The sequence below is a fragment of the Salmo salar genome, chromosome 05 (genome assembly GCF_965601325.2).
Source record: "Salmo salar chromosome 05, fSalSal1, whole genome shotgun sequence".
Taxonomy (NCBI): domain Eukaryota; kingdom Metazoa; phylum Chordata; class Actinopteri; order Salmoniformes; family Salmonidae; genus Salmo; species Salmo salar.
Genome location: NC_138295.1, coordinates 22,209,002 through 22,234,480, shown reverse-complemented (window position 1 = coordinate 22,234,480; position 25,479 = coordinate 22,209,002). Strand labels below are relative to the sequence as shown.

General features: G+C 43.7%; 1 protein-coding gene across 1 annotated transcript in view; it reads left to right on the top strand.

Moving 5' to 3' along the window:
• LOC106604464 (ecto-NOX disulfide-thiol exchanger 2-like) overlaps positions 1-25,479 on the top strand; it is a 229,744-nt gene that overhangs the window by 163,410 nt on the left and 40,855 nt on the right. Inside the window, exons 9-12 of the mRNA XM_014199103.3 lie at positions 2,696-2,898; positions 4,193-4,333; positions 20,291-20,347; positions 21,696-21,804. Coding sequence (XP_014054578.3) covers positions 2,696-2,898; positions 4,193-4,333; positions 20,291-20,347; positions 21,696-21,804 — 510 coding nt within the window. The remainder of the gene's footprint in view (positions 1-2,695; positions 2,899-4,192; positions 4,334-20,290; positions 20,348-21,695; positions 21,805-25,479) is intronic.

The following is a 25,479-nucleotide window of genomic DNA, read 5'->3' as shown; positions in this document are numbered from 1 at the left end:
GAAGAGGTTTGTGCTTCTACAATTATACAGTGCAGAGCTGGAATGGGTTGGTGCTTCTACACTAATACAGTGCAGAGTGGGAATGTGTTGGTGCTTCTACACTAATACAGTGCATAGTGGGAATGGGTTGGTGCTTCTCCATTGAAGCAGTGCAGAGTGGGAATTGGTTGGTGTTTCTACATCAATACAGTGCAGTATGAATGGGTTGGTCCTTCTACACTAATACAGTGCAGAGTGGGAATGGGTTGATTCTTCTACTCTAATACAGTGCAGAGTGGGAATTGGTTGGTGCTTTCACACCTAATTCAGTGCAGAGTGTGAATGGGTTGGTGCTTCTACACTAACACAGTGCAGAGTGGGAATGGGTTGGTGCTTCTACACTAATACTGTGCAGAGTGGGAATGGTTTGGTGCTTCTCCATTGATGCAGTGCAGAGTGGGAATTGGTTGGTGCTTTCACACTAATTCAGTGCAGAGTGTGAATGGGTTGGTGCTTCTAAACTAATACAGTTCAGAGTAGGAATGGGTTGGTGCTTCTACACGAATACAGTGCAGAGTGGGAAAGTGTAGTTGCTTCTCCATTGATGCAGTGCAGAGTGGGAATTGGTTGATGCTTTCACACTAATTCAGTGCAGAGTGTGAATGGGTTGGTGCTTCTCCATTGAAGCAGTGCAGCGTGGAAATTGGTTGGTGCTTCTATATCAATACAGTGCAGTGTGAATGGGTTGGTAATTCTACACTAATACAGTGCAGAGTGGGAATGGGTTGGTCCTTCTACACTAATTCAGTGCAGAGTGGGAATCGTTTGGTCTTTTAACACTAATATATTGCAGAGTGGGAATGTGTAGTTGCTTCTCCATTGATGCATGACAGATTGGGAATGGGTTGGTCCTTCTACACTAACACAGTTCAGAGTGGGAATGGGTTGGTGCTTCTCCATTAATACAGTGCAGAGTGGGAATGGGTTGGTGCTTCTACACTAATACAGTGCAGAGTGGGAATGGGTTGGTGCTTCTACACTAATACAGTGCAGAGTGGGAATGGGTTGGTGCTTCTACACTAATACAGTGCAGAGTGGGAATGGGTTGGTGCTTCTACACTAATACAGTGCATAGTGGGAATGGGTTGGTGCTTCTCCATTGAAGCAGTGCAGAGTGTAAATTGGTTGGTGCTTCTACAATTATACAGTGCAGTATGAATGGGTTGGTACTTCTACAATTATACAGTGCAGAGTGGGAATTGGTTGGTGCTTCTACACTAACACAGTGAAGAGTGGGAATGGGTTGGTGCTGCTACACTAATACAGGTCAGAATGGGAATGGGTTGGTGCTTCTTCACTAATACAGTGCAGAATGGGAATGGGTTGTGCTTCTACACTAATACTGTGCAGAGTGGGAATGGGTTGTGCTTCTACACTAATACAGTGCAGAGTGGGAATGGGTTGTGCTTCTACACTAATACAGTGCAGAGTGGGAATGGGTTGTGCTTCTACACTAATACAGTTCAGAGTGGGAATGGGTTGGTGCTTCTCTCCTGTCAGCAGCCTGGTGCTGAGGTGCTGGGGGTCGATACTAAAGCCTGTCACGTTGTGGAAGGGGAATCGGTCGGCTACCCCAGACAGCAACTTGATGAGGCTCCCTGATGAATGTCCAAAACCTCGTCGCATGCTGGCTCTCTCACGCACACACACACACAGCAAGTCGATGACTCAGAGGTCTCTCTCTCAGCTCAAACAGGAATGATAATGCCGGATTCAAAGCAGGCAGCTGGAGTCCCTGTGTTGAGTTACACACACCCACGCATGCACACACACACACACACACAGACAGACAGACAGACAGACAGACAGACAGACAGACAGACAGACAGACAGACAGACAGACAGACAGACAGACAGACAGACAGACAGACAGACAGACACGACAGACAGCCCCTATGCTGGGCCTCATACACTCACTCTCAGGTCTTATCTCCCCAGCTCAGCCACTCAAACACACCCTCTCATTACATCACACACATCCCCCTCCGACAGCTGTAAAGAACAGACTCTCCTATCAAAGGAACAGGGGAAGAGTAGTTCTCATCACACTGTCTCTCCTGTCTGTTCAATAGGACAGGTTAGGATTTAATGAGCAGTTTTCATCACACTGCCTCCTGTCTCTTCAATAGGACAGGTTAGGATTTAATGAGCAGTTCTCATCACACTGTCTCCTGTCTGTCCAATAGGACAGGTTAGGATTTAATGAGTAGTTCTCATCACACTGTCTCCTGTCTGTCCAATAGGACATGTTAGGATTTAATGAGCAGTTTTCATCACACTGTCTCCTGTCTGTTCAATAGGACAGGTTAGGATTTAATGAGTAGTTCTCATCACACTGTCTCCTGTCTGTCCAATAGGACAGGTTAGGATTTAATGAGTAGTTCTCATCACACTGTCTCTCCTGTCTGTCCAATAGGACAGGTTAGGATTTAATGAGTAGTTCTCATCACACTGTCTCCTGTCTGTCCAATAGGACAGGTTAGGATTTAATGAGCAGTTCTCATCACACTGTCTCCTGTCTGTCCAATAGGACAGGTTAGGATTTAATGAGCAGTTCTCATCACACTGTCTCTCCTGTCTGTTCAATAGGACAGGTTAGGATTTCATTAATATTTCTCATCACACTGTGTTTGTGTGTGTGTGGTGTGTGTGTGAGGCCCTGTGGCCCAGGTGGAGGCCCTAAAGGAAGAGAATGACTCTCTGCGCTGTCAGCTGGACGCCTACAGGAACGAGGTGGAGCTGCTGAAGCAGGAGCAGGGCAAAAACCAAGAACACACACCTCCACAACACAGTGAAGAGGACACCATCAGGCAGCAACAACTAACCTTTCTACAACAGGCACTACAGGGAATGCAGAAGGTACTACTTCTACCAGACATACCCACTTGTGTTAACTTCTTGCAGCAGTCCCTACTTTGGATTTATTTTAATCAATTCCACAGGAATTTTTCATTTCCTGGTTCCATACAGATATTAAACCCCTGCAGATTCTGGCTGGTGAGACTCATAATCCATTGGTTTGGCTTCCTGGGGTGACCAGTCGTATTGAGGAAAAGTTACTTTTAATAGAGGTGGATAGAGAACTGCCCTCCCAATCTCACACACACATACGCACACACACACAACACTGAGAAAGAGGGAGAAAGAGGAGTAGGGCTAGAGGGAGGCATAGAGAGCGAGAGCAAGAGGGGTGCACTCTGAGAGTAGGATGGATAGAGAGATATAAAGAACAATAGAAAGACTTGACAGGAAGAGAGTCATTCTAGAATCTGATCAGTCTGCTGACCTAGACGCTGTACACAAACTAATACCAGCTGGAGGGGTTTTCTAATCAAATATCCCCCTCAGAGAAAACAAACTGTTGGTTAAACAACCATCAGGCAGGAAATATGTTGCTTCCATCACCTGCTGGGTCATCAAATATCCTCAAGTAGTCAACGGTCATGCTCATATGAATAGACAAATGGTAATTACATTTCCAACATGCAAGTTTCAACATTACCATGAAAATATTAAATGAATGGATAGAAATGAGGAGGAAGAGATGAAAATGGAGTACTTCATATTGCTCTGTGCTAAATTGTGATATCAGGCAGGCTCTGGCAAATTACCATAACATTTTATCAGCAGGTGATTTGAGTCTGCCCAGGTTCTATGAATTTCTTCCACTTCTGAGTCATGTAATACTTGCGTATTTCAGCCTAAACCCAACTGAGACTGTGATATAGTTTTTTTAAGGTGAAATGGATAAGGAGAAAGGACTTTTCAGCTTCTACATGGTTCTGACCTACATAGAGAAGCTATAAGCTAAAAGTTCCTTACTCGATGGCAAATCCTGAAACATAAGGGTTAGCACCGCTGGCTAACATGGTTTCCTCTATGGAGCTTATGGATAAGGGGTTAATAACTAGCATGAGTCATATGCCTGTAGTAAGCAAGAATCTGTAGCGGTGTCTTCTCGGTCTTAAGGATTAGCTTGCATCTGTAGCTAACTGTGCCTGGGTGGCCGGCTCTGGCCGGAGGTATCATCTGTGCTTTCTCTGTCTTAAGGGTTAGTTAGCATCTGTAGCTAAATGTATCTCCTCTGTATCAGAAGCTTAAAGGTTAGTTAGCTTACTGTATGTGGCTCACTGTATGTCCTTTGTATTTGCAGCAACTGCTGAAGATGCGTGAGGAAATGAAACAGAGGGAGGCAGAGTTGGAGAAGAGTGTGGAGGACAAACAGCAGCTGGAGCTCCAAGTACAGAGCCTCAAGGAAGGACTGGAGAGTCTGAAGAAAACACGCACACCACAGGTCAGTAACACACACACACACCACAGGTCAGTAACACACGCACACCACAGGTCAGTAACACACACACACACACACACACACACACACACACACACACACACACACACACACACACACACACACACACACACACCCCACAGGTCAGTAACACACACATACACACACACACACACAGAAAGGCATTTTACTGTACTTGTGCGTCTGACACTTAACACTTGTGTGAGACATTTCTAGATAATGTCAGCCATCTTGTAGTCATGTTCCCTGATACAATAGTTAGCTGCCCCTCATTGTCTTATTGTAACCTCAGTTCTCTTCACCATTAGTTTCTTTGTTTCCCTCTGAGAACAAGGAGGGATGGGATGAAGGCTCTCAGTCAAGAGAGAATACTGTGTGTGGTTCATGAGTTTGGCTGGCTTTAAAGACTCCTGGGGTTTGAAATGCAATTACCATATCTGATTTGTGCTGTAATAAGAATGAAATTAGTTCTAAATGAGTTTCAATGTATGAGAAATGTTTCCGAAATAATGAATCAGCTACCAGGGCCCAGGCTGTGGTAGACATTAATGACAGTTTATTCAGTTTCAAAAGTTTTACATTTCTCCGTTATCTCCTCTTATGGACCTCAGGAGGGTAAGAGATGTGCTAACTGCCTATCAAACACTGACTGAGACATGTCATTTAAAAGGACATTGAGAGAGAGCAGTCATTTAAAAAGCCAGAGAGTGACAGTCCAATCATATAAATCACCATCCATAGAGAGAAATAAACTGGTCATTTCAAAAGCTATAGAGAAATAGACTGGTAATTTCAAAAGCTATAGAGAAATAGACTGGTCATTTCAAAATCTATAGAGAAATAGACTGGTAATTTACATCCAGGTCAGGCTACTGGTCCTGTCCTCTACCAGTTAGAATGTCTCCCTGTCCTGCTCTAATAGTCCATCCACCAGCCAAAAAAACACCACCAACTACAACCAACCCCTTTATATCAGGCATATATTACCACTGGTTACAACTAGCATCTTTACATTAGCCAAATATCACTACTGGTTACAACTAGCATCTTTACATTATTCATATATCACTACTGGTTACAACTAGCATCTTTACATTATTCATATATCACTACTGGTTACAACTAGCATCTTTACATTATTCATATATCACTACTGGTTACAACTAGCATCTTTACATTATCATATATCACTACTGGTTACAACTAGCATCTTTACATTATTCATATATCACTACTGGTTACAACTAGCATCTTTACATTAACCAAATATCACTACTGGTTACATCTACAATCTTTATAGTTGTCAAGAAATCACCACTGGCTACAACTATTATCTTTATATTAGTCATATACTGTATTACCCCTGCCTACAACTAGTATCTTTGCATTAGCCATATATGAACTCTGGCTACAACTACCATCTTTGCATTAGCCATATAAAGATCCTCCATGATGTCACCATTGCCCTTGATACTAAGCAATGTTGTGTTGCTATTTTTATTGACTTGGCCAAAGCTTTTGATACGGAAGACCATTCCATTCTAGTGGCCGGCTAAGGAGTATTGGTGTTTCTGAGGGGTCTTTGGCCTAGTTTGCTAACCACGTCTCTCAAAGAGTGCAGTGTATAAAGTCAGAACATCTGCTGTCTCAGCCACTGCCTGTCACCAAGGGTGTACCCCAAGGCTTGATCCTAGGCCCCAATTTACATCAACAACATAGCTCAGGCTGTAGGAAGCTCTCTCATCCATTTATATGCAGATGATACAGTCTTATAGTCAACTGGCCCCTCCCCGGATTTTGTGTTAAACGCTCTACAACAAACCGTTCTTAGTATCCAACAAGCTTTCTCTGCCCTAAACCTTGTTCTGAATACCTTCAAAACAAAGGTCATGTGGTTTGGTAAGAAGACTGCCCCTCTCCCCACAGGTTTGATTACTACCTCTGAGGGTTTGGAGCTTGAGGTAGTCACCTCATATAAGTACTTGGGAGTATGGCTAGATGGTACACTGTCCTTCTCTCAGCTCATATCTAGGCTGCAGGCTAAAGTTAAATCTAGACTTGGTTTCCTCTATCGTAATCGCTCCTCTTTCACCCCTGCTGCCAAACTAACCCTGATTCAGATGACCATCCTACCCATGCTAGATTATGGAGATGTAATTTATAGATCGGCAGGTAAGGGTGCTTTTGAGAGGCTAGATGTTCTTTACCATTCGGCCATCCGATTTGCCACCAATGCTCCTTATAGGACACATCACTGCACTCTATACTATTCTGTAAACTGGTCATCTCTGGATACCCGTTGCAAGACCCACTGGTTGTTGCTTATTTATAAAACCCTTTTAGGCCTCACTCCCCCCTATCTGAGATATCTACCGCAGCCCTCATCCACCACATACAACACCTGTTCTGGCAGTCACGTTCTGTTGAAGGTCCCCAAAGCACACACACATCACTGGGTCTCTCGTCATTTCAGTTTACTGCAGATAGCGACTGGAACGAGCTGCAACAAAGACGCTACAAGCTTGGCACACGGATATACGTCATCAGATACTTAATCAGAGCGTGCAACAGAACATTGTACTGTCTACACTCGGTTTGTTGATTATATTAAAACATTTTCATTAAATCCATTTTTTATCAGAACTAAAGTTTTGTTGCTAAGGATTCCACGACGCGGTTAGCCTTTACGGCTGGGACTGCAAGTTTGTGTAAGATACTGTATCCGGTGCAAAGGCAACAAAGGGAGAAGGGTAAGCATGCCTTTCTCATTGTTGACAAACTCTTTATAGATGGACAGCTATTCCGAGACAGCTCCATAACACCATGGCTGTACTAAATTCTACAGGGACTACAGATTACGAAAAAAAGAAAGTATGGGAACTGTAAAAATATCTGAACACTATGAAGTGGAATTGAACACACACGTACTCAATACATACTCGCTTACACATACGGACTATACATACACACACACCTGATCTCGTTCTCTTCTCTCACTCTCTCTTTTCTATTCTCTTCTCTCCCTCTGTCTCTATTGTCAAGAACTGTTTTATAATTTAACATGTTTATAGTTTGTCTGTATTTTTTATGTATTTGTCTACAAGTTTATATATGTTACAAGAAGCAAGGGGAAGATATCAGAAAAGGGGCATTGGGGAAAAATGACATATTATACAGAATACATTTGTACTGTAGTGAAGCCGTCTCTAGAGTAATGCAAGGTCTCTTTCGTGATCATGTGAAACTCCAATTGCTATGGAAATGCTGGGATGTGTTTTTCAATGATGTTAAGGGTAATTATGATGCAACTATGATGGTGATACGATATCGATTACAATTATCATCATGAATATTAAGGCTATACGCACTACATGTTACACACATAGACACCCAACCATACAAATTGGCGGCGTTATTATTTTTTGGGACATCACACATTATAGTCTTAGTCTTATACATACACACTCACAAAATCACATCCAATATCATAAACATCAACCTACTCAGATTTACTACACACATAATATCTTGTCTCAATTTTCTAACATCTGTGGCATTGGCTCACAGGCAAACAGGCAAGGGAATGAAACAAATTTTGCTGAAACCTATTTCTTGAATTCAAAATATCAGACATTTGAAAGATCTGATTTTGACCGTCATAATACCTCAGATGGCACTAGCTTTACATGCACTAATTATGGTCAATTTAGACTGAATAGTATCTAGTTATGCTAAGGGGTGAAATAAGTATAGCCAAATGATCAAATCATTATGGTAGGAGACTATAACACAGTGTTAAGTACCTCAATGGACCGTAAAGATAATCACTCTACAAACTATCATCACCAAGCCCTTAACGAAATCACAAATATTATGGACACATTAGAAATAGAGGATATTTGGAGACTAAAAAACCCTGACCTAGTGAGATATACATGGAGGAGACTTAATCAAGCTAGTCATCTTGACTACTTTCTTGTCTCTTTCTCTCTTGCATCAAAGGTTAAACAAGTTGTAATAGGAGACAGAATGCGATCGGATCATCATCTAATTGGCATTCACATAACTCTTATAGATTTTCCACGTGGACGGGGATATTGGAAATTTTATTAATCAAAGTTTACTGGAGGACAACTTATTTTTAACTAAGACAAAACAATTTATAACTGTATTTTTCCAGTATAATATAGATTCAGCAAATCCACTTATTGTTTGGGATACCTTTAAAGGTACCTTCAGAGGTCATTCAATTCAATATTCATCAATAATAAAAAAGCACGTTCTGGCTAAAGACACAAGACTAACAAGGGAAATCCATTAACTTATAGTAGATGGCAATAAAAACGATACTACAGAGATAAAAAAACAAAAAGAACTTGAGGAACTTATTCAAGAATGATCTAATGTAATCTATTACAAAAATAAAGCAAACTGGATGGAATATGGAGAAAAATTCACAATATTCTTCCTGGATCTCAAATACAGGAATGCTAACAAAAATAATTTGCAGAAACTCGTTACTGAAGACGGAGTCATCTATGATTCTCTGAATGATATTTTAAAAGAGGAAGCTAATTATTTTAGGCAGATGTTCTCTTTTCCGTCTCTGTTACGGCTGTCGAAAGGAGGGGACCAAAGTGCAGCGTGGTGAGTGTTCATGATAATTATTTAATAATACAAAACACTTTAACAAAGAAACAAAAACGAAAGCCAACAGTTCTGTCAGGTCACATAATACAAAACAGAAAACAACTACCCACAAAAACCAGTTGGGAAAAGGCTGTCTAAGTATGGCTCCCAATCAGAGACAACAATAGACAGCTGCCTCTGATTGGAAACCATACCCGGCCAAAAAAATAGAAATAAAATACATAGAATGCCCACCCCATATCACACCCTGACCTAACTAAACAGAGAAAAACGTCTCTCTTAGGTCAGGGCGTGACAGTCTCATCCTCTCCAACTGAATGAAGATTGCAGTAAGGAATTCATTCCAAATAGTTAAAAATTGAAAATGAACAAATGTACAGAAAGATCAGTGCGAAGGCCAAATTACAGGGGAATAACTTTGAGGCTATTAAATCCTTTCAGTCTGGAAAAACCCCAGGGCTTGATGGCATACCAGTAGAGGTATATCAAGCCTTTTCTGATATACTAAAAGCTCCATTGTTAGATTGTTTTAACTACTCCTATAAAAATGGTAGTCTGTCAGGTACTCAGCAGGAAGGTCTGATTTCTCTATTATTAAAACAAGACCCAGATGGCAAATATAAAGACCCAGTCTGTCTAAAACAACTGGAGGCCCCTTACACTTCAATGTTGTGATGCAAAAATACTAGTGAAATGCATAGCACTCATAATTAAAAGGGTTTTACAAGGTATTGTTCATCCTGATCCGACAGGTTTTTTACATGGACGATACATTGGAGATAATATACGACAACTACTAGAAATAATAGAACATTATGAAACATCTAAGAAGCCAGGCCTGGTATTTATAGCGGATTTTGAAAAGGCATTTAACCTCTATGGGCTAGGTGGGACGCAGGCGTCCACCCCGTGGTGCACTCCATCAACAGCAGGTGCATTTCAAGAGCGGCAAATTTGAATCCAAATAAATGTCAAAATTCAAATTTTTCAAACATACAACTATTTTACACCCTTTGAAAGATAAACATCTCCTTAATCTAACCACGTTTTACGATTTCAAAAAGGTTTTACGGCGAAAGCATAAATTTAGAGTATGTTAGGACAGTACATTTACAAGAGTTGTGTGTAATGTTTTGTCAATTCAAAGACAGGGTCACCAAAACCATAAAACCAGCTAAAATGATGCACTAACCTTTTACAATCTCCATCAGATGACACTCCTAGGACATTATGTTAGACAATGCATGCATTTTTAGTTCTATCAAGTTCATATTTATATCCAAAAACAGCGTTTTACTAGGGTATTGATGTTGAGGAAATCGTTTCCCTCCAATAACCGGCAGTCAAGTCAGCATCACAAATTAAATAATTAAAATTAGAAAACATTGGTAAAATATTATATTGTCATTTAAAGAATTATAGATTTACATCTCTTGAACGCAATCAACTTGCCAGATTTAAAAATAACCTTACTGGGAAATCACACTTTGCAATAATCTGAGCACTGCGCCCAGAAAAATACGCGTTGCGATACAGACATTGTCGTCATGTTGGGGAGATCTAAAATCGAAAATACTATGTAAATAATCCATTACCTTTGATTCTCTTCATCAGATGTCACTTCCAGGTATCACAGGTCCATAACGAATGTAGTTTTGTTAAAAAAAGCTCATCATTTATGTCCAAAAATCTCCGTCTTGTTAGCACATGATCTAAGCCCGCCGGACTTCACTTCATGAACGAGGGGAAAAAATATATTTACGTTCGTTCAAACATGTCAAACGTTGTATAGCATAAATCATTAGGGCCTTTTTTAACCAGAACATGAATAATATTCAAGGTGGACGAATGCATACTCTTTTATAACGTATTGGAACGAGGGTACCCAACATGAACTCGCGCGCCAGGTGTCTAATGGGCCATCATCGTTCCATGGCTCTTGTTCGGTCAGATCTCCCTCCAGAAGACTCAAAACACTTTGTAAAGGCTGGTGACATCTAGTGGAAGCAATAGGAAGTGCCAAAATATTCCTCAGCCCCTGTGTTTTTCAATGGCATAGGTTTAAAGGTAATACAACACATCAGGTATCCACTTCCTGTCAGAAAATGTCTCAGGGTTTTGCCTGCCAAATGAGTTCTGTTATACACAGACACCATTCAAACAGTTTTAGAAACTTTAGAGTGTTTTCTATCCATATATAATAAGTATATGCATATTCTAGTTACTGGGTAGGATTAGTAACCAGATTAAATCGGGTACATTTTTTTTATCCAGCCGTGCAAATACTGCCCCCTAGCCCTAACAGGTTAATAAAGTAAGACGATTTTATTTATAAATGCCTGGATTTTTTCAATTTCGGTAATTCTCTTATAAAATTGGTAAAAAAATTATGTATTGCAACCCCAGGTATAAAATAGTTAATAACAGCTACTTCTCAGAGATTTTTGAATAGTCAAGAGGAGTTAAACAAGGGTGTCCGCTATCACCATATCTATTCGCTATGGCCATCGAAATGTTAGCTATTAAAATCAGATCCATTAACAACATTAGAGGATTAGAAATCCAAGGCATAAAAACAAAGGTGTCCATGTATGCCCAATGACTCAAGTTTTACATTAAGTCCGCAATCTATATCCCTGCAATGTCTCATTGAATATCTAGATCACTTTTCTGTACTCTCTGGACTAAAGCCTAATTATGATAAGTGTGCAATATTACATATTGGATCTTTAAGAAATACAACTTTTACATTATCCTGCAGTTTACCTATAAAATGGGCTGATGGTGAAGTAGACATACTTGGTATTCATATCACAAAATATATAAATAAGCTCTCCTCATTGAATTTCAATAGAAAACATAAAATAGACAAGATCCTGCAACCATGGAGAGGTAAATACCTGTTTATTTATGGAAAAATTGCCCTGATTAACTCCTTAGTCATATCTCAGTTTACTCACTTACTTATGGTGCTGACTACTCCTGATGATTCGTTTTTCAAATCATATGAGCAAAAAATATTTTGCTTTATCTGTGACGCTAAACCAGACAAAATAAAGTGTGCCTATTTATATAATGAATATGAATTGGGTGGGTTGAGATTATTAAATATAAAAGCACTAAACCTCCTCTCTAAAAGATTCACTTATTCAAAAGTTTTACTTGAACCCTAAATGGTTCTCAAGTAGATTACTAAGAAAGCTCATCCATTGTTTTAAAATTGCCTTTTTCCCTTTGTGCAGATTGCCATGTCTCATTTTCGATTAATTTAAAATTATACTTTTTTCAAAGTATCTCTCTTTTTCAAACAAGCATTGCAGAGCTGGCTACAATTTCAATTTCATCCCCATGAAAGATAGAACAAATAGTACAACAAATATTATGGTTGATAAAAATGTGCTGGTTGATAAAATGCCTGTATTTATGGGAAAGTTGTTTGAAAGGGTTTTTTGTTCTTAAATGATATTGTAAATTGAAGTGGTAGAGTTACGTCATTCATGGTGTTATCAGAATTGTACGGGAACGTCTGCTCAATCCAAGAGTACAACCAATTGATTACAGCATTACCCCAAAACTGGAGGAGGCAAGTAGCAGCGAGAGGAGGTAGGGAACTGTCTGTCTGCCCAATATAAAGGATCAAAACTTGCGGAGGAATAAACATAGCATAAATGGGAAGGTATACCAGTTTCATTTGAGGACCAGGATGTTGACAACTGCCATACAGAATGCAAAATAGTTGGGAAGAGATTTTTGATGTACCGATTCCATGGTACAAGGTGTATCAGTTGATATATAAAACAACGTGAGATTCAAGACTTCGTGCTTTTCAGCTAAAATTATTATCTAGAATTCTTTCCACCAACAAAATGTTGAATATTTGGGTCATAAAATCATCAAAGCTTTGCAGATTTTGTTGTGAGGATACAGAATCAATAGACCATTTATTTTGGTATTGCCGTCAGGTAGCCTGTTTCTGGTCTCGGGTTCAGGAATGGCTGAAAATGCATAGCATTGATCTAAAATGGACCCTATTGTCACGTCCTGACCAGTATAGGGGTTATTTGTAGGTTGGTCAGGACGTGGCAGAGGGTATTTGTTTTATGTGGTTCGGGGGTTATGTGTATTGTAGAAGGGTGTTTTATTTATGTATTACGGGGTTTTGGTGTATGTTCTGGGGTTTGTATTCTAGGTTGGTTTTCTAGTTTGTTTATTTCTGTGTGGTCTGTGTGGCTCCCAATCAGGAACAGCTGTATGTCGTTGTTCCTGATTGGGAGTCATATATTAGTTGCGTGTTTTCACCTGTGGATTTGTGGGTAGTTGTATTTCGCACTGCTAGTGATTATTGTAGCCTGTGAAACTGTCACCTGTCGTTCTTTGTTTATTGTTTTGTTTCGTGTTATCTTTATTCATTAAATATAATGATGAACATGCAACCCGCTGCGCCTTGGTCCTCTCTACACAACAACAGCCGTTACAGAACTACCCACCACAAAAAGACCAAGCAGCGGAGAAAGGAGCGACGTGAATTTGAGTTGGACCAATGGGAGAAATGGACTTGGGAGCAGATTCTGGCCGGAGAGGGTCCATGGAGGAAGTCTGGTGAGGACCGGGGAACACGGCTGGTAAGGGAGCCCGAGAGGCAGCCCCAATAAAAAAAATTGGGGGGGGGCACACGGATAGTCTGACTGGGCGAGGATTGAGCCACAGGCCAAATCCCCGTACCTTTTTTGGGCGACGGGTGATGGGTTCTGTGGCGAGGCCGGGTATTTTCAGGCCGGTATGCGCAGTACCAGCGCCCCGCATGTGCCAGGGGAAAGTGGGCATCCAGCCAGTAGGGGTGATGCCAGTCCTGCGCTTGAGACCGCCAGTGCGCCTCTACAGTCCAGTGTTTCCCGCTACACGCACTAGCCTTGAGGTGCGTGTCTCCAGGCTGGCACGTCCAGTACCAGCACCACGCATCAAGCTTCCAGTGAGTCAGCCCAGTCCAACTCAGCCTGTTCCCGCTCCGCGCACTAGCCCGGAGGTGCGTGTCCCCAAACTGGCACTTCCAGCACCACGCATCAAGCTTCCAGTGAGTCAGCCTAGTCCTACACAGCCTGTTCCCGCTCCTCGCACTAGCCCTGAGGTGCGTGTCCCCGGGCTGGTACCTCCACTACCAGCCCCACGCATCAGGCTTCCAGTGCGTCAGACCAGGCCCGAGTGTCCGGCAACAGTGCCTCGTCCAGAGTGTCCGGCAACAGTGCCTCGTCCAGAGTGTCCGGCAACAGTGCCTCGTCCAGAGTGTCCGGCAACAGTGCCTCGTCCAGAGTGTCCGGCAACAGTGCCTCGTCCAGAGTGTCCGGCAACAGTGCCTCGTCCAGAGTGTCCGGCAACAGTGCCTCGTCCAGAGTGTCCGGCAACAGTGCCTCGTCCAGAGTGTCCGGCAACAGTGCCTCGTCCAGAGTGTCCGGCAACAGTGCCTCGTCCAGAGTGTCCGGCAACAGTGCCTCGTCCAGAGTGTCCGGCAACAGTGCCTCGTCCAGAGTGTCCGGCAACAGTGCCTCGTCCAGAGTGTCCGGCAACAGTGCCTCGTCCAGAGTGTCCGGCAACAGTGCCTCGTCCAGAGTGTCCGGCAACAGTGCCTCGTCCAGAGTGTCCGGCAACAGTGCCTCGTCCAGAGTGTCCGGCAACAGTGCCTCGTCCAGAGTGTCCGGCAACAGTGCCTCGTCCAGAGTGTCCGGCAACAGTGCCTCGTCCAGAGTGTCCGGCAACAGTGCCTCGTCCAGAGTGTCCGGCAACAGTGCCTCGTCCAGAGTGTCCGGCAACAGTGCCTCGTCCAGAGTGTCCGGCAACAGTGCCTCGTCCAGAGTGTCCGGCAACAGTGCCTCGTCCAGAGTGTCCGGCAACAGTGCCTCGTCCAGAGTGTCCGGCAACAGTGCCTCGTCCAGAGTGTCCGGCAACAGTGCCTCGTCCAGAGTGTCCGGCAACAGTGCCTCGTCCAGAGTGTCCGGCAACAGTGCCTCGTCCAGAGTGTCCGGCAACAGTGCCTCGTCCAGAGTGTCCGGCAACAGTGCCTCGTCCAGAGTGTCCAGAACCAGGTGAGACGGCCCACTGTCCGGAACCAGGTGAGACGGCCCACTGTCCGGAACCAGGTGAGACGGCCCACTGTCCGGAACCAGGGGAGACGGCCCACTGTCCGGAACCAGGGGAGACGGCCCACTGTCCGGAACCAGGGGAGACGGCCTACGACCCGGAACCGAGTGAGTCTGCCTACAGCCCGGAGCTCCCAGAGTCGCCCTACAGCCCGGAGCTCCCAGAGTCGCCCTACAGTCCAGGGTCTTTAGTGACTGTCCTCAGGCAGAGGTATGCAGTGGGGGTGGTTAGGTCAGGCAGGGGTTTAAGGCCTGAGCCTAAGCCAACTCCACTGTAGGAGGTTTGGGGAGGGGGGGTGTAGCACAGTTGCCGTCGGTGACGGCAGCCACCCTCCCTTCCCTCCCTTTAGTTAGGGGTTTATTTTTATTTTTTTTATTAAGGTGCATCCGGGGTCTGCACCTTTGGGGGGGGTACTGTCACGTCCTGACCAGTATAGGGGTTATTTGTAGGTTGGTCAGGACGTGGCAGAGGGTATTTGTTTTATGTGGTTCGGGGGTTATGTGTATTGTAGAAGGGTGTTTTATTTATGTATTACGGGGTATGTTCTGGGTTTTGTATTCTAGGTTGGTTTTCTAGTTTGTTTATTTCTGTGTGGTCTGTGTGGCTCCCGATCAGGAACAGCTGTACGTCATTGTTCCTGATTGGGAGTCATATATTAGTTGTGTGTTTTCACCTGGGGATTTGTGGGTAGTTGTATTTCACACTGCTAGTGATTATTGTAGCCTGTGAAGCTGTCACCTGTCGTTCTTTGTTTATTGTTTTGTTTCGTGTTATCTTTATTCATTAAATATAATGATGAACATGCAACCCGCTGCGCCTTGGTCCTCTCTACACAACGACAGCCGTGACACCTATAAATAGTACTGTTAGGAGATCTGGAGAGACTGGTTCAGTCAATTACTAATACTCTTAGTAAAAGTATTTATCTTGATTCTATTCGAATTGATTCTATTCGATTAGAAAGATTGAAATTTTATGTTAAACATCACAGCATAGTTGAAAAATATTTGTTGTATAGAAACCCGAAGAGGGTGGCCAGCAGAGATTGATGAGATGGGCTGAGGGAAGATGAGGTTTGGGATGTGGAATTGGAGACAAGTGGGAGTGAAGTTGCTGTGCAGGAGATTGATTGATGGTCAAAGATAAACGTTATTAAAAAAAGTAAAAATGAAACATAATAAAAAGTAAGTTTGAATGACACTGAGGGGCAGTGTTTTTACAACTAATGTCGGTTTGCCTGAGGCTGATGCCGTGCAGGTGTTTGTACACATGCATATACACACACTCTCATTCAAATTAACGCATACAAGAACACATACATACATGTAATAGTGCCAGACATGCACACAAACATATACAGTTGGCATTGTTGTAATGATTTTAGTTGTCCTTGATGTCCTCTGTTTTTATTTTATTTTGTTTTTATTTTAATTTTTCTAAAGAAAAATTGCGTTGTTTTCTGTTTTCTTCTGTCTTTTTCTTTCTTTCTCTTTAGTTCATTCTCTTGGTTGTTGGTGCATTGAGGGGTTCTTGGGGGTGGGGAATGGAATTAATTGTAGTTTTTATTTAATTTTTCTAATTGGAGGGGGACTGTGGGAGGGGTCTCAAATGGTTGAGGGACAGCTATTGGGGAACTGTGGGGGGGGATCTTGGAGGGTTCGGGTTCATGTTTTTTGGCCTAGTGGGAGATCTATCAACATGACCTTGAGCAGGACATTGACCCTGGATGCTTCTGTGTGTCACTCTGAATGAGAGTCTGTTGGATGACTGGTATGATGTAGTTGTTGAGCGGCTTAACTGCAAGTATATTGTATGTTTCGGATATTCAGTATTAAAAAATAAAAACGTGAAGTTTTATCTCAATCTCTTCATTCAAAGACTCAATCATGGACACTCTTACTGACAGTTGTCTGCTTTGCATGATGCATTGTTGTCTCTACCTTCTTGCCCTTTGTGCTGTTGTCTGTGCCCAACAATGTTTGTACCCTGTTTTGTGCTGCTACCGTGTTGTGTTGCTACCATGTTGTTGTCATGTTGTGTTGCTACCATGCTGTGATGTCATGTGTTGCTGCCATGCTATATTGTCATCTTAGGTCTCTCTTTATGAAGTGTTGAGTTGTCTCTCTTGTCGTGATGTGTGTTTTGTCCTATATATTTTTTTAATTTATTTTTATTTATAATCCCAGCCCTCATCCCTCCAGGAGGCCTTTTGCCTTTTGGTAGGCCGTCATTGTAAATAAGAATTTGTTCTTAACTGACTTGCCTAGTGAAATAAATGTTAAATAAAATAAAAAATAAAAATATCACTACTGGCTACAACTAGCATCTTTGCATTAGCCTTACCAGTATACCACCACTGGCTACAACTAGCACCTTTATATTAGCTTTATATCACCACTGGCTACAACTAGCATCTTTATACTAGCCATATATCATTACTGGCTACAACTAGCATCTTTGCATTAGCTATACCGGTATATCACCACTGGTTACAACCAGTTCATTATTATCCCCCCTCCAAAACGGTCTTGTCTCACATCCGCAAATATCGGAAACACTTAAGTTAGTTGTATGTCTTTAGGGGCGAAAATCCATCTTGTCCTCTGTAGAGCTGTAATATAGCCAGTGTTAATGGTTATGTTGCTTATGGTATAATATTGGCAGGATTCCAGAGGCATGATTCCAGAGGGAGGGTTGACAAGAGCTTAAGATTCCTGTTCAATCAGCTACTTAATTGGATAAAGATAATACGGATATGAGAGAGTCAAATGGTGCGTGGTCCATATTTGATTGCTTCTTTTCCAATTTCTCTTCTCTGCCTCCTGTAGCCGTATGGCTAGTTGTTTCATTGACTTTGTTAATTTGTCATTTTAGACCTGCTGGCTGGGTAATACATGCCATTTCAAATCAAAGAGAGTCACAGGGTTGTCAATATCTGGTTTAATAGTGACACTGTACATTAGAATGCCGCTAGGCACTGAAATGTGTCCCCTTCCAGTGATCCATGGGTAATATGGTAATTAAAACATGTATACACGTAGAGATAAACCCCTTCCAGTGATTCATAGTAAATATGGTAATTAAAACATGTATACACGTAGAGATGAACCCCTTCCAGTGATCCATGGTAAATATGGTAATTAAAACATGTATACACGTAGAGATGAACCCCTTCAGTGATCCATGGTAAATATGGTAATTAAAACATGTATACACGTAGAGATGAACCCCTTCAGTGATCCATGGTAAATATGGTAATTAAAACATGTATACACGTAGAGATGAACCCCTTCCAGTGATCTATGGGTAATATGGTAATTAAAACATGTATACACGTAGAGATGAACCCCTTCCAGTGATTCATGGTAAATAGGGTAATTAAAACATGTATACATGTAGAGATGAACCCCTTCCAGTGATCCATGGGTAATATGGTAATTAAAACATGTATACATGTAGAGATGAACCCCTTCCAGTGATCCATGGTAAGTAAATATGGTAATTAAAACATGTATACATGTAGAGATGAACCCCTTCCAGTGATCCATGGTAAATATGGTAATTAAAACATGTATACATGCAGAGATAATCCCCTTCAGTGATCCATGGGTAATATTGTAATTAAAGCATGTATACACGCAGAGATGAACCCCTTCCAGTGATCCATGGTAAATATGGTAATTAAAGCATGTATACATGCAGAGATGATTCCCTTCCAGTGATCCATGGGTAATATTGTAATTAAAGCATGTATACACGCAGAGATGAACGCCTTCCAGAGATCCATGGGTAATATGGCAATTAAAGCATGTATACGCACAGAGATGGATCCCTGGAGACTCATCAACAGAAAATAGAGAAATCAATATGAGGAAACCGTTGCTAGATTTGTGGCCATTGTGGAATGATTGTGTGTGCTGCTAACTTGCCATGTTCGGCAGATTTCTGCATGCCATCATCAGTTAACCCCATAGCCCCATTCACTGTCCAAGCTCTCACCAAGCATTATGTATTAAAGCTTTTTCGGTTACTGTACCAACAACTGAATTTTGATCTGCCCGGAGTACCCCTGAAGTACCCGCTCATGTGCATTTTACCAGGAAGCCTATGGTCTCATGAGTCTTCCAGGACCCCTGGTTGGGAACCACTGTTCTAGAGCAGGTCATTCTATTAACAGACAATCTCATCACCAGAAGAACACATTATATTCTCTCAGTGTCCCTTCAACTAGGACCACTGAAACAGGCTTCATCTAGGACCACTGAAACAGGCTTCATCTAGGACCACTGAATCAGGCTTCATCTAGGACCACTGAATCAGGCTCTATCTAGGACCACTGAATCAGGCCCTGGCCCGCGCTCATCTAGGACCACGTCGGCCACAGGCCCTGCAGGCTCTATCTAGGACCACTGAATCAGGCTCTATCTAGGACCACTGAATCAGGCTTCATCTAGGACCACTGAATCAGGCTCTATCTAGGACCACAGAATCAGGCTTTATCTAGGACCACTGAAACAGGCGTGATCTCGAACCACTGAATCAGGCTTCATCTAATACCTTTTTTGGACTGTTGGTTAGAGCCTGTAAGTAAGCATTTCACTTTAAGGATACTACACCTGTTGTATTCCGCGCACGTGACAAATAAACTTTGATTTGATTTGATCTAGGACCACTGAATCAGGCTTCAACTAGGACCACTGAATCAGACTTCATCTAGGACCACTGAATCAGGCTTCATCTAGGACCACTGAATCAGGCTTTAACTAGGACCACTGAATCAGGATGTCAACCATTTTAATAGAAAACGGAGATACACACCACTCACTGTGTGAATACCAGTTATGAACAGAGGACATTTCGACATCCAATTATGTTTGGTTCTTACTCATGGAAAGAACACATATTAATAAGTACTGTATGTCTTTGCTCGATCTGATCTGATTCTATATCTGACTGCACATTACAACATACCCCCTCAAACTATTCAGGGCTTGTATATGTGATGTTGACCTCTCCTTCACAGTGTTATATAGTGGTCTTGCCTGAGGAGAAAGTGTGTCTGTATGTTTGAGTTTGTGTGAGTGTGTCTGTCTGTTTGCATGAGTGTGTGAGATGATTGTCAGTGACGGCTTTTCTCATTTTTATGATTGACTCTAGCCGGAGACATCACCGCGAGATGACAGAGGGAGCGAGGAGAGTGCTGATCAAGTCAATGTAAGTGGAAAAGAGATGTGACCCTCTCTCTCCGTCTCCCTCTCCCTCTGTTTCCATTCTCTCTCCTTATCTCTCTTTTTTTCTCCGTCTCTCTAGTTTTCTATTTTCTCTGTGAATCTCTTTGTTTCTTCCTCTCTCTGTCTCTCTGTTCCACACTCTCTCTGTTTCTCTGTTCCTCACTCTCTCTGTTTCTCACTCTCTCTGTTTCTGTCTTCCTCTCTCTGTTTCTCTCTTCCTCTTTGTTTCTTTCTTCTCTCTGTTCCTCTCCCTGTTTCTCTGTGCATCTCTTTGTCTCTTCCTCTCCCTGTTTCTCTCTTCCTCTCCCTGTTTCTCTCTTCCTCTCTCTTCCTCTCTCTGTTTCTCTCTTCCTCTCTCTGTTTCTCTCTTCCTCTCTCTGCTTCCTCCCGTCTCTCTTCCTCTCTCTGTTTCTCTCTTCCTCTCTCTGTTTCTCTCTTCCTCTCTCCGTTTCTCTCTTCCTCTCTCCGTTTCTCTCTTCCCCTCTTCCTCTCCCTGTTTCTCTGTTCCCCTCTTCCTCTCCCTGTTTCTCTGTTCCTCACTCTCTCTCTCTCCTCTTCCAGTGACATGACAGATCATTACAGACCAATCCAGTGCAGGAGGACTTTATTTGTTGCATGATTAATCAACCCGACACAACTGGGTTAGGAAATCAAGGGCTTGTCCCGTCTCACGTACACACGCACGCACGCACACACACACGGTAATGAAGAACATTGCCCCGGGTGAACCCCTGTAAGAGTTGCCACCATGCCTGGGTCAGCGCCCACACAAACGCACATCAGACAAACACACATACCTGGTATTGTTGTCCATTAGTTTTCTTCAGTTAGGGGAGGGGAGGTAGCGTTAGGGGAAAATATAAAAACATATTTAAAATAATATATATTTACAACAACAAAAAATTGGGGGTTGGAAATGATGCAGATAATTACATTGACGGAAGCCACAATCTATCTGCAATATTAAAGCTGATACCCCCTAAATTATTTGTATTTATATTTCTTACACATACCCGACCCTCCCTCCTCCAGCCTGTCAGAAGCCCACAGTAAACAACAGTTTCATCATTAGCATCGCTAACACTGCCAGCTTTCTCTCTCTCTTTCCTCCCTCCATTTGGCTCCCTCTGTATTTTCTCTCTCCTCTTTGCCTTATTTGACTCTCCTCCTCTCTTCTCCCACTGCTTGTATGATGTTTCTAGGGCTGTGTGTGTGTGTGTGTGTGTGTGTGTGTGTGTGTGTGTGTGTGTGTGTGTGTGTGTGTGTGTGTGTGCTGTGTCTGTGTGTGTGTTCATCAACCAGTCTAACAGTGTTTTCTCCTCGTCCTGTAGGAGGCGACAGCGTTAGAAGTGGTTTCCTGCAGTCAGGAGAAGGAGAGTCTGCCCCCAGAGAAGATTCCCTCCAGTCCTGTTTACTCTGAGAGAGAGGCCTTGCTAGTTGGTAAGTTCACCTAAAATGACAATAACCTTACTTCAACATTATAACAATGTTGTGTTAACCTAACTATAGAGGAGTAGGTCCCCCCAGTCCAGTCCACTCTGAGAGGCCCAGCTAGTGGGTACATTCACCTAACATAACTATAACGTTACTAGGCTTATAACATTAGTATAACGTTACTATAACATCACTATACCATTACTACAACATCACTATAACATTTCTATAAAATCACTATAACATTGCTATAACATCACTATAACATTATATAAACCTAACATTAGTATAGAGGAGAAAAGTCCCCCAGCCCTGTCCACTCAGAGAGTGGCCTTGCTAATTAGTATCTGGGTCTATACTCTATAGAACATTACTAGAGAAAGTGAAGCTACCTAAAAAGGAGATCCCTGCTTGGTGCCCATGTTCTCCTCCTCCTCCCATCTAATTATTCTCTGGGCGGGTTCACATGTTTTAATTTGCTGGTTGACTGAGGCCTTCAGCACCTCTAATGTTTCAGCCTTCTGGCTGCCTAGTGCCTACCAACGAGGAGATACAAAGATTGTGCTCACTCCTTCTCTCTCTCTCGCTCTGTTTATCAGTCTTTCTTGTTGGGTTTTACAGTATTTGCTGGGGGCAAGTGGTTCTGGATTTCTTTGGCTTCATGAAAGCAGGAAGCTACAGAGATACGAGGGAGAGGAGTTAAGGGGTAGCCTTGTAGCCATGATACCAAACGGCAATGTGTGTGTCTCTGCACACATGCATACTAGGTAGTTTGCTGTACTACCTAATATGTTGCCAGGACTGGATATCTGAATTGCTGTTCACAAATCTAAATGTGTATTTGAACCCAATAATTGTTTAATTCAAGATGTTTAGTTAAGCTGCCTATCAATCATTGTTTTTGAAACCAGTGTACAGCCAGTGAAAAATGAGCTCTTGCAACAACTGCACAGTGTGGATTCCATCCCTCAGTTTTTTACCAAAAGAGAGGCGGGGCGACTGTTTTGTTATTGTTTCATCTGTGGATTTTCCCTTTAAACGGCTGCATATTATCAAGATATCAAAGTGTCACCAACAAAAAGCAAAACAATAGGCCTATAGCAAATGCAGCATATGGCATTAATTTCACATGTAAATAGCACTTTTCTGTAGTTCTCAAAGCATGCCACTCTATTAGCACAGAATTAATTTTTCAACTCGAATCAGTGAGCCCAATCAGTTCTCCATGACAACAAAATCATAAACCACAGAGTAGGGCTGGCTTATAAAGCCTTCGTTTTGGGGTTATGCTCAGGTTAAACAATTTGTCTAATCTATACTTCCATATTTCCCAATCCTATTCTTGAGGATCAAGGGGTATAACATTTATTGGAATGAATGGAATTCTGATTGTCATGGGTGTCGTAGGGATTGGACCAAAATGCAGCGGGAATGTGTATACTCATCTTCTTTTTTATTGAAGAAGGAAAACAAAAATAAACACGTATACAAAACCAACGACGAAACAGTCCTGTAAGGCTACTAGGCTATACAAAGAACAACTACCCACAAAAAACCCATGAAAAACACCCCTACTAAATAGGACCTTCAATTAGAGGCAATGAGGAACAGCTGCCTCCAATTGAAGGTCAAAACAATAAACTAGACATAGAAATAGAAAAACTAGAAAATAGAACATAGAAATACAAAACATAGAACACAACCCAAAAAACCCGACAACACAAAACAAACACACCCCTGCCACGTCCTGACCAAACTACAATAACAAATAACCCCTTATACTGGTCAGGACGTGACAGTACCCCCCCCCCCCCCCCCCCCAAAGGTGCAGACCCCGGAAGCACCTCACACAAAAAATAAACACAAAAAACTAAAACCCCAAAACCAAAAAATAATCCTAACTAAAGGGAGGGAAGGGAGGGTGGCCACCGTCACCGACGGTTCTTGTGCTACACCCCCCCCCCCCCCCCCCCCCAACCTCCTACTACGGAGGTGGCTCAGGCTCCGGCCTTACTCCCCAACCTAACCTGTCCACCCCCGCTAAATGCTTAATATATTTTACCCCTCCCGAAGTCTCTGGGCTATGGCGCATCGCTGAAGACCTCGGGCTGATGCGCGTCGCTGGAGACCTCGGGCTGATGCTCGTCTCTGGAGACCTCGGACTGAAGGGCGACTCTGGAGACCTCGGACTGAAGGGCGACTCTGGAGACCTCGGACTAAAGGGCGACTCTGGAGACCTCGGACTAAAGGGCGACTCTGGAGACCTCGGACTGAAGGGCGACTCTGGAGACCTCGGACTGAAGGGCGACTCTGGAGACCTCGGACTGAAGGGCGACTCTGGAGACCTTGGACTGAAGGGCGACTCTGGAGACCTCGGACTGAAGGGCGACTCTGGAGACCTCGGACTGAAGGGCGACTCTGGAGACCTCGGACTGAAGGGCGACTCTGGAGACCTCGGACTGAAGGGCGACTCTGTCGGCTCCGGACTGTGGGCCGTCTCTGTCGGCTCCGGACTGTGGGCCGTCTCTCTTGGTTCCAGACTGTGGGCCATCTCTAGACGGGGCACTGTCGTCGGAAGCTCTGGACGGGGTACTGTCGTCGGAAGCTCTGGACGGGGTACTGTCGTCGGAAGCTCTGGACGGGGTACTGTCGTCGGAAGCTCTGGACGGGGTACTGTCGTCGGAAGCTCTGGACGGGGTACTGTCGTCGGAAGCTCTGGACGGGGTACTGTCGTCGGAAGCTCTGGACGGGGTACTGTCGTCGGAAGCTCTGGACGGGGTACTGTCGTCGGAAGCTCTGGACGGGGTACTGTCGTCGGAAGCTCTGGACGGGGTACTGTCGTCGGAAGCTCTGGACGGGGTACTGTCGTCGGAAGCTCTGGACGGGGTACTGTCGTCGGAAGCTCTGGACGGGGTACTGTCGTCGGAAGCTCTGGACGGGGTACTGTCGTCGGAAGCTCTGGACGGGGTACTGTCGTCGGAAGCTCTGGACGGGGTACTGTCGTCGGAAGCTCTGGACGGGGTACTGTCGTCGGAAGCTCTGGACGGGGTACTGTCGTCGGAAGCTCTGGACGGGGTACTGTCGTCGGAAGCTCTGGACGGGGTACTGTCGTCGGAAGCTCTGGACGGGGACTGCGCACTGAAAGCCTGATGCGTGGGGCTGGTAGTGGAGGTACCAGACTGGAGACACGCACCCCAAGGCTAGTGCGAGGAGCAGGAACAGAACAAGTTGGACTGGGCTGGCGCACTGGAAGCCTGGTGCGTGGGGCTGTTACTGGAGGTATCAGATTGGAGACACGCACCCCAAGGCTAGTGCGAGGAGCAGGAACAGGACGTACTGGACTGGGCTGATGCACTGGAAGCCTGGTGCTGGTACTGGAGGTATCAGACTGGAGACACACACCTCAAGGCTAGTGCGAGGAGCGGGAACAGGACGTACTGGACTGGGCTGACGCACTGGAAGCCTGGTGCGTGGTGCTGGTACTGGAGGTATCAGACTGGAGACACGCACCTCAGCGCTAGTGGGAGGAGCAGGAATAGGACGAGTTGGACTGGGCTGATGTACTGGAAGCCTGGTGCGTGCTGCTGGCTTTGGAGACGCCATACTGGATACACGCACCTCAGGGCTAGTGCGAGGAGTGGGAACAGGATACACAGGGCCGTGAAGCATTACTGGAGGTCT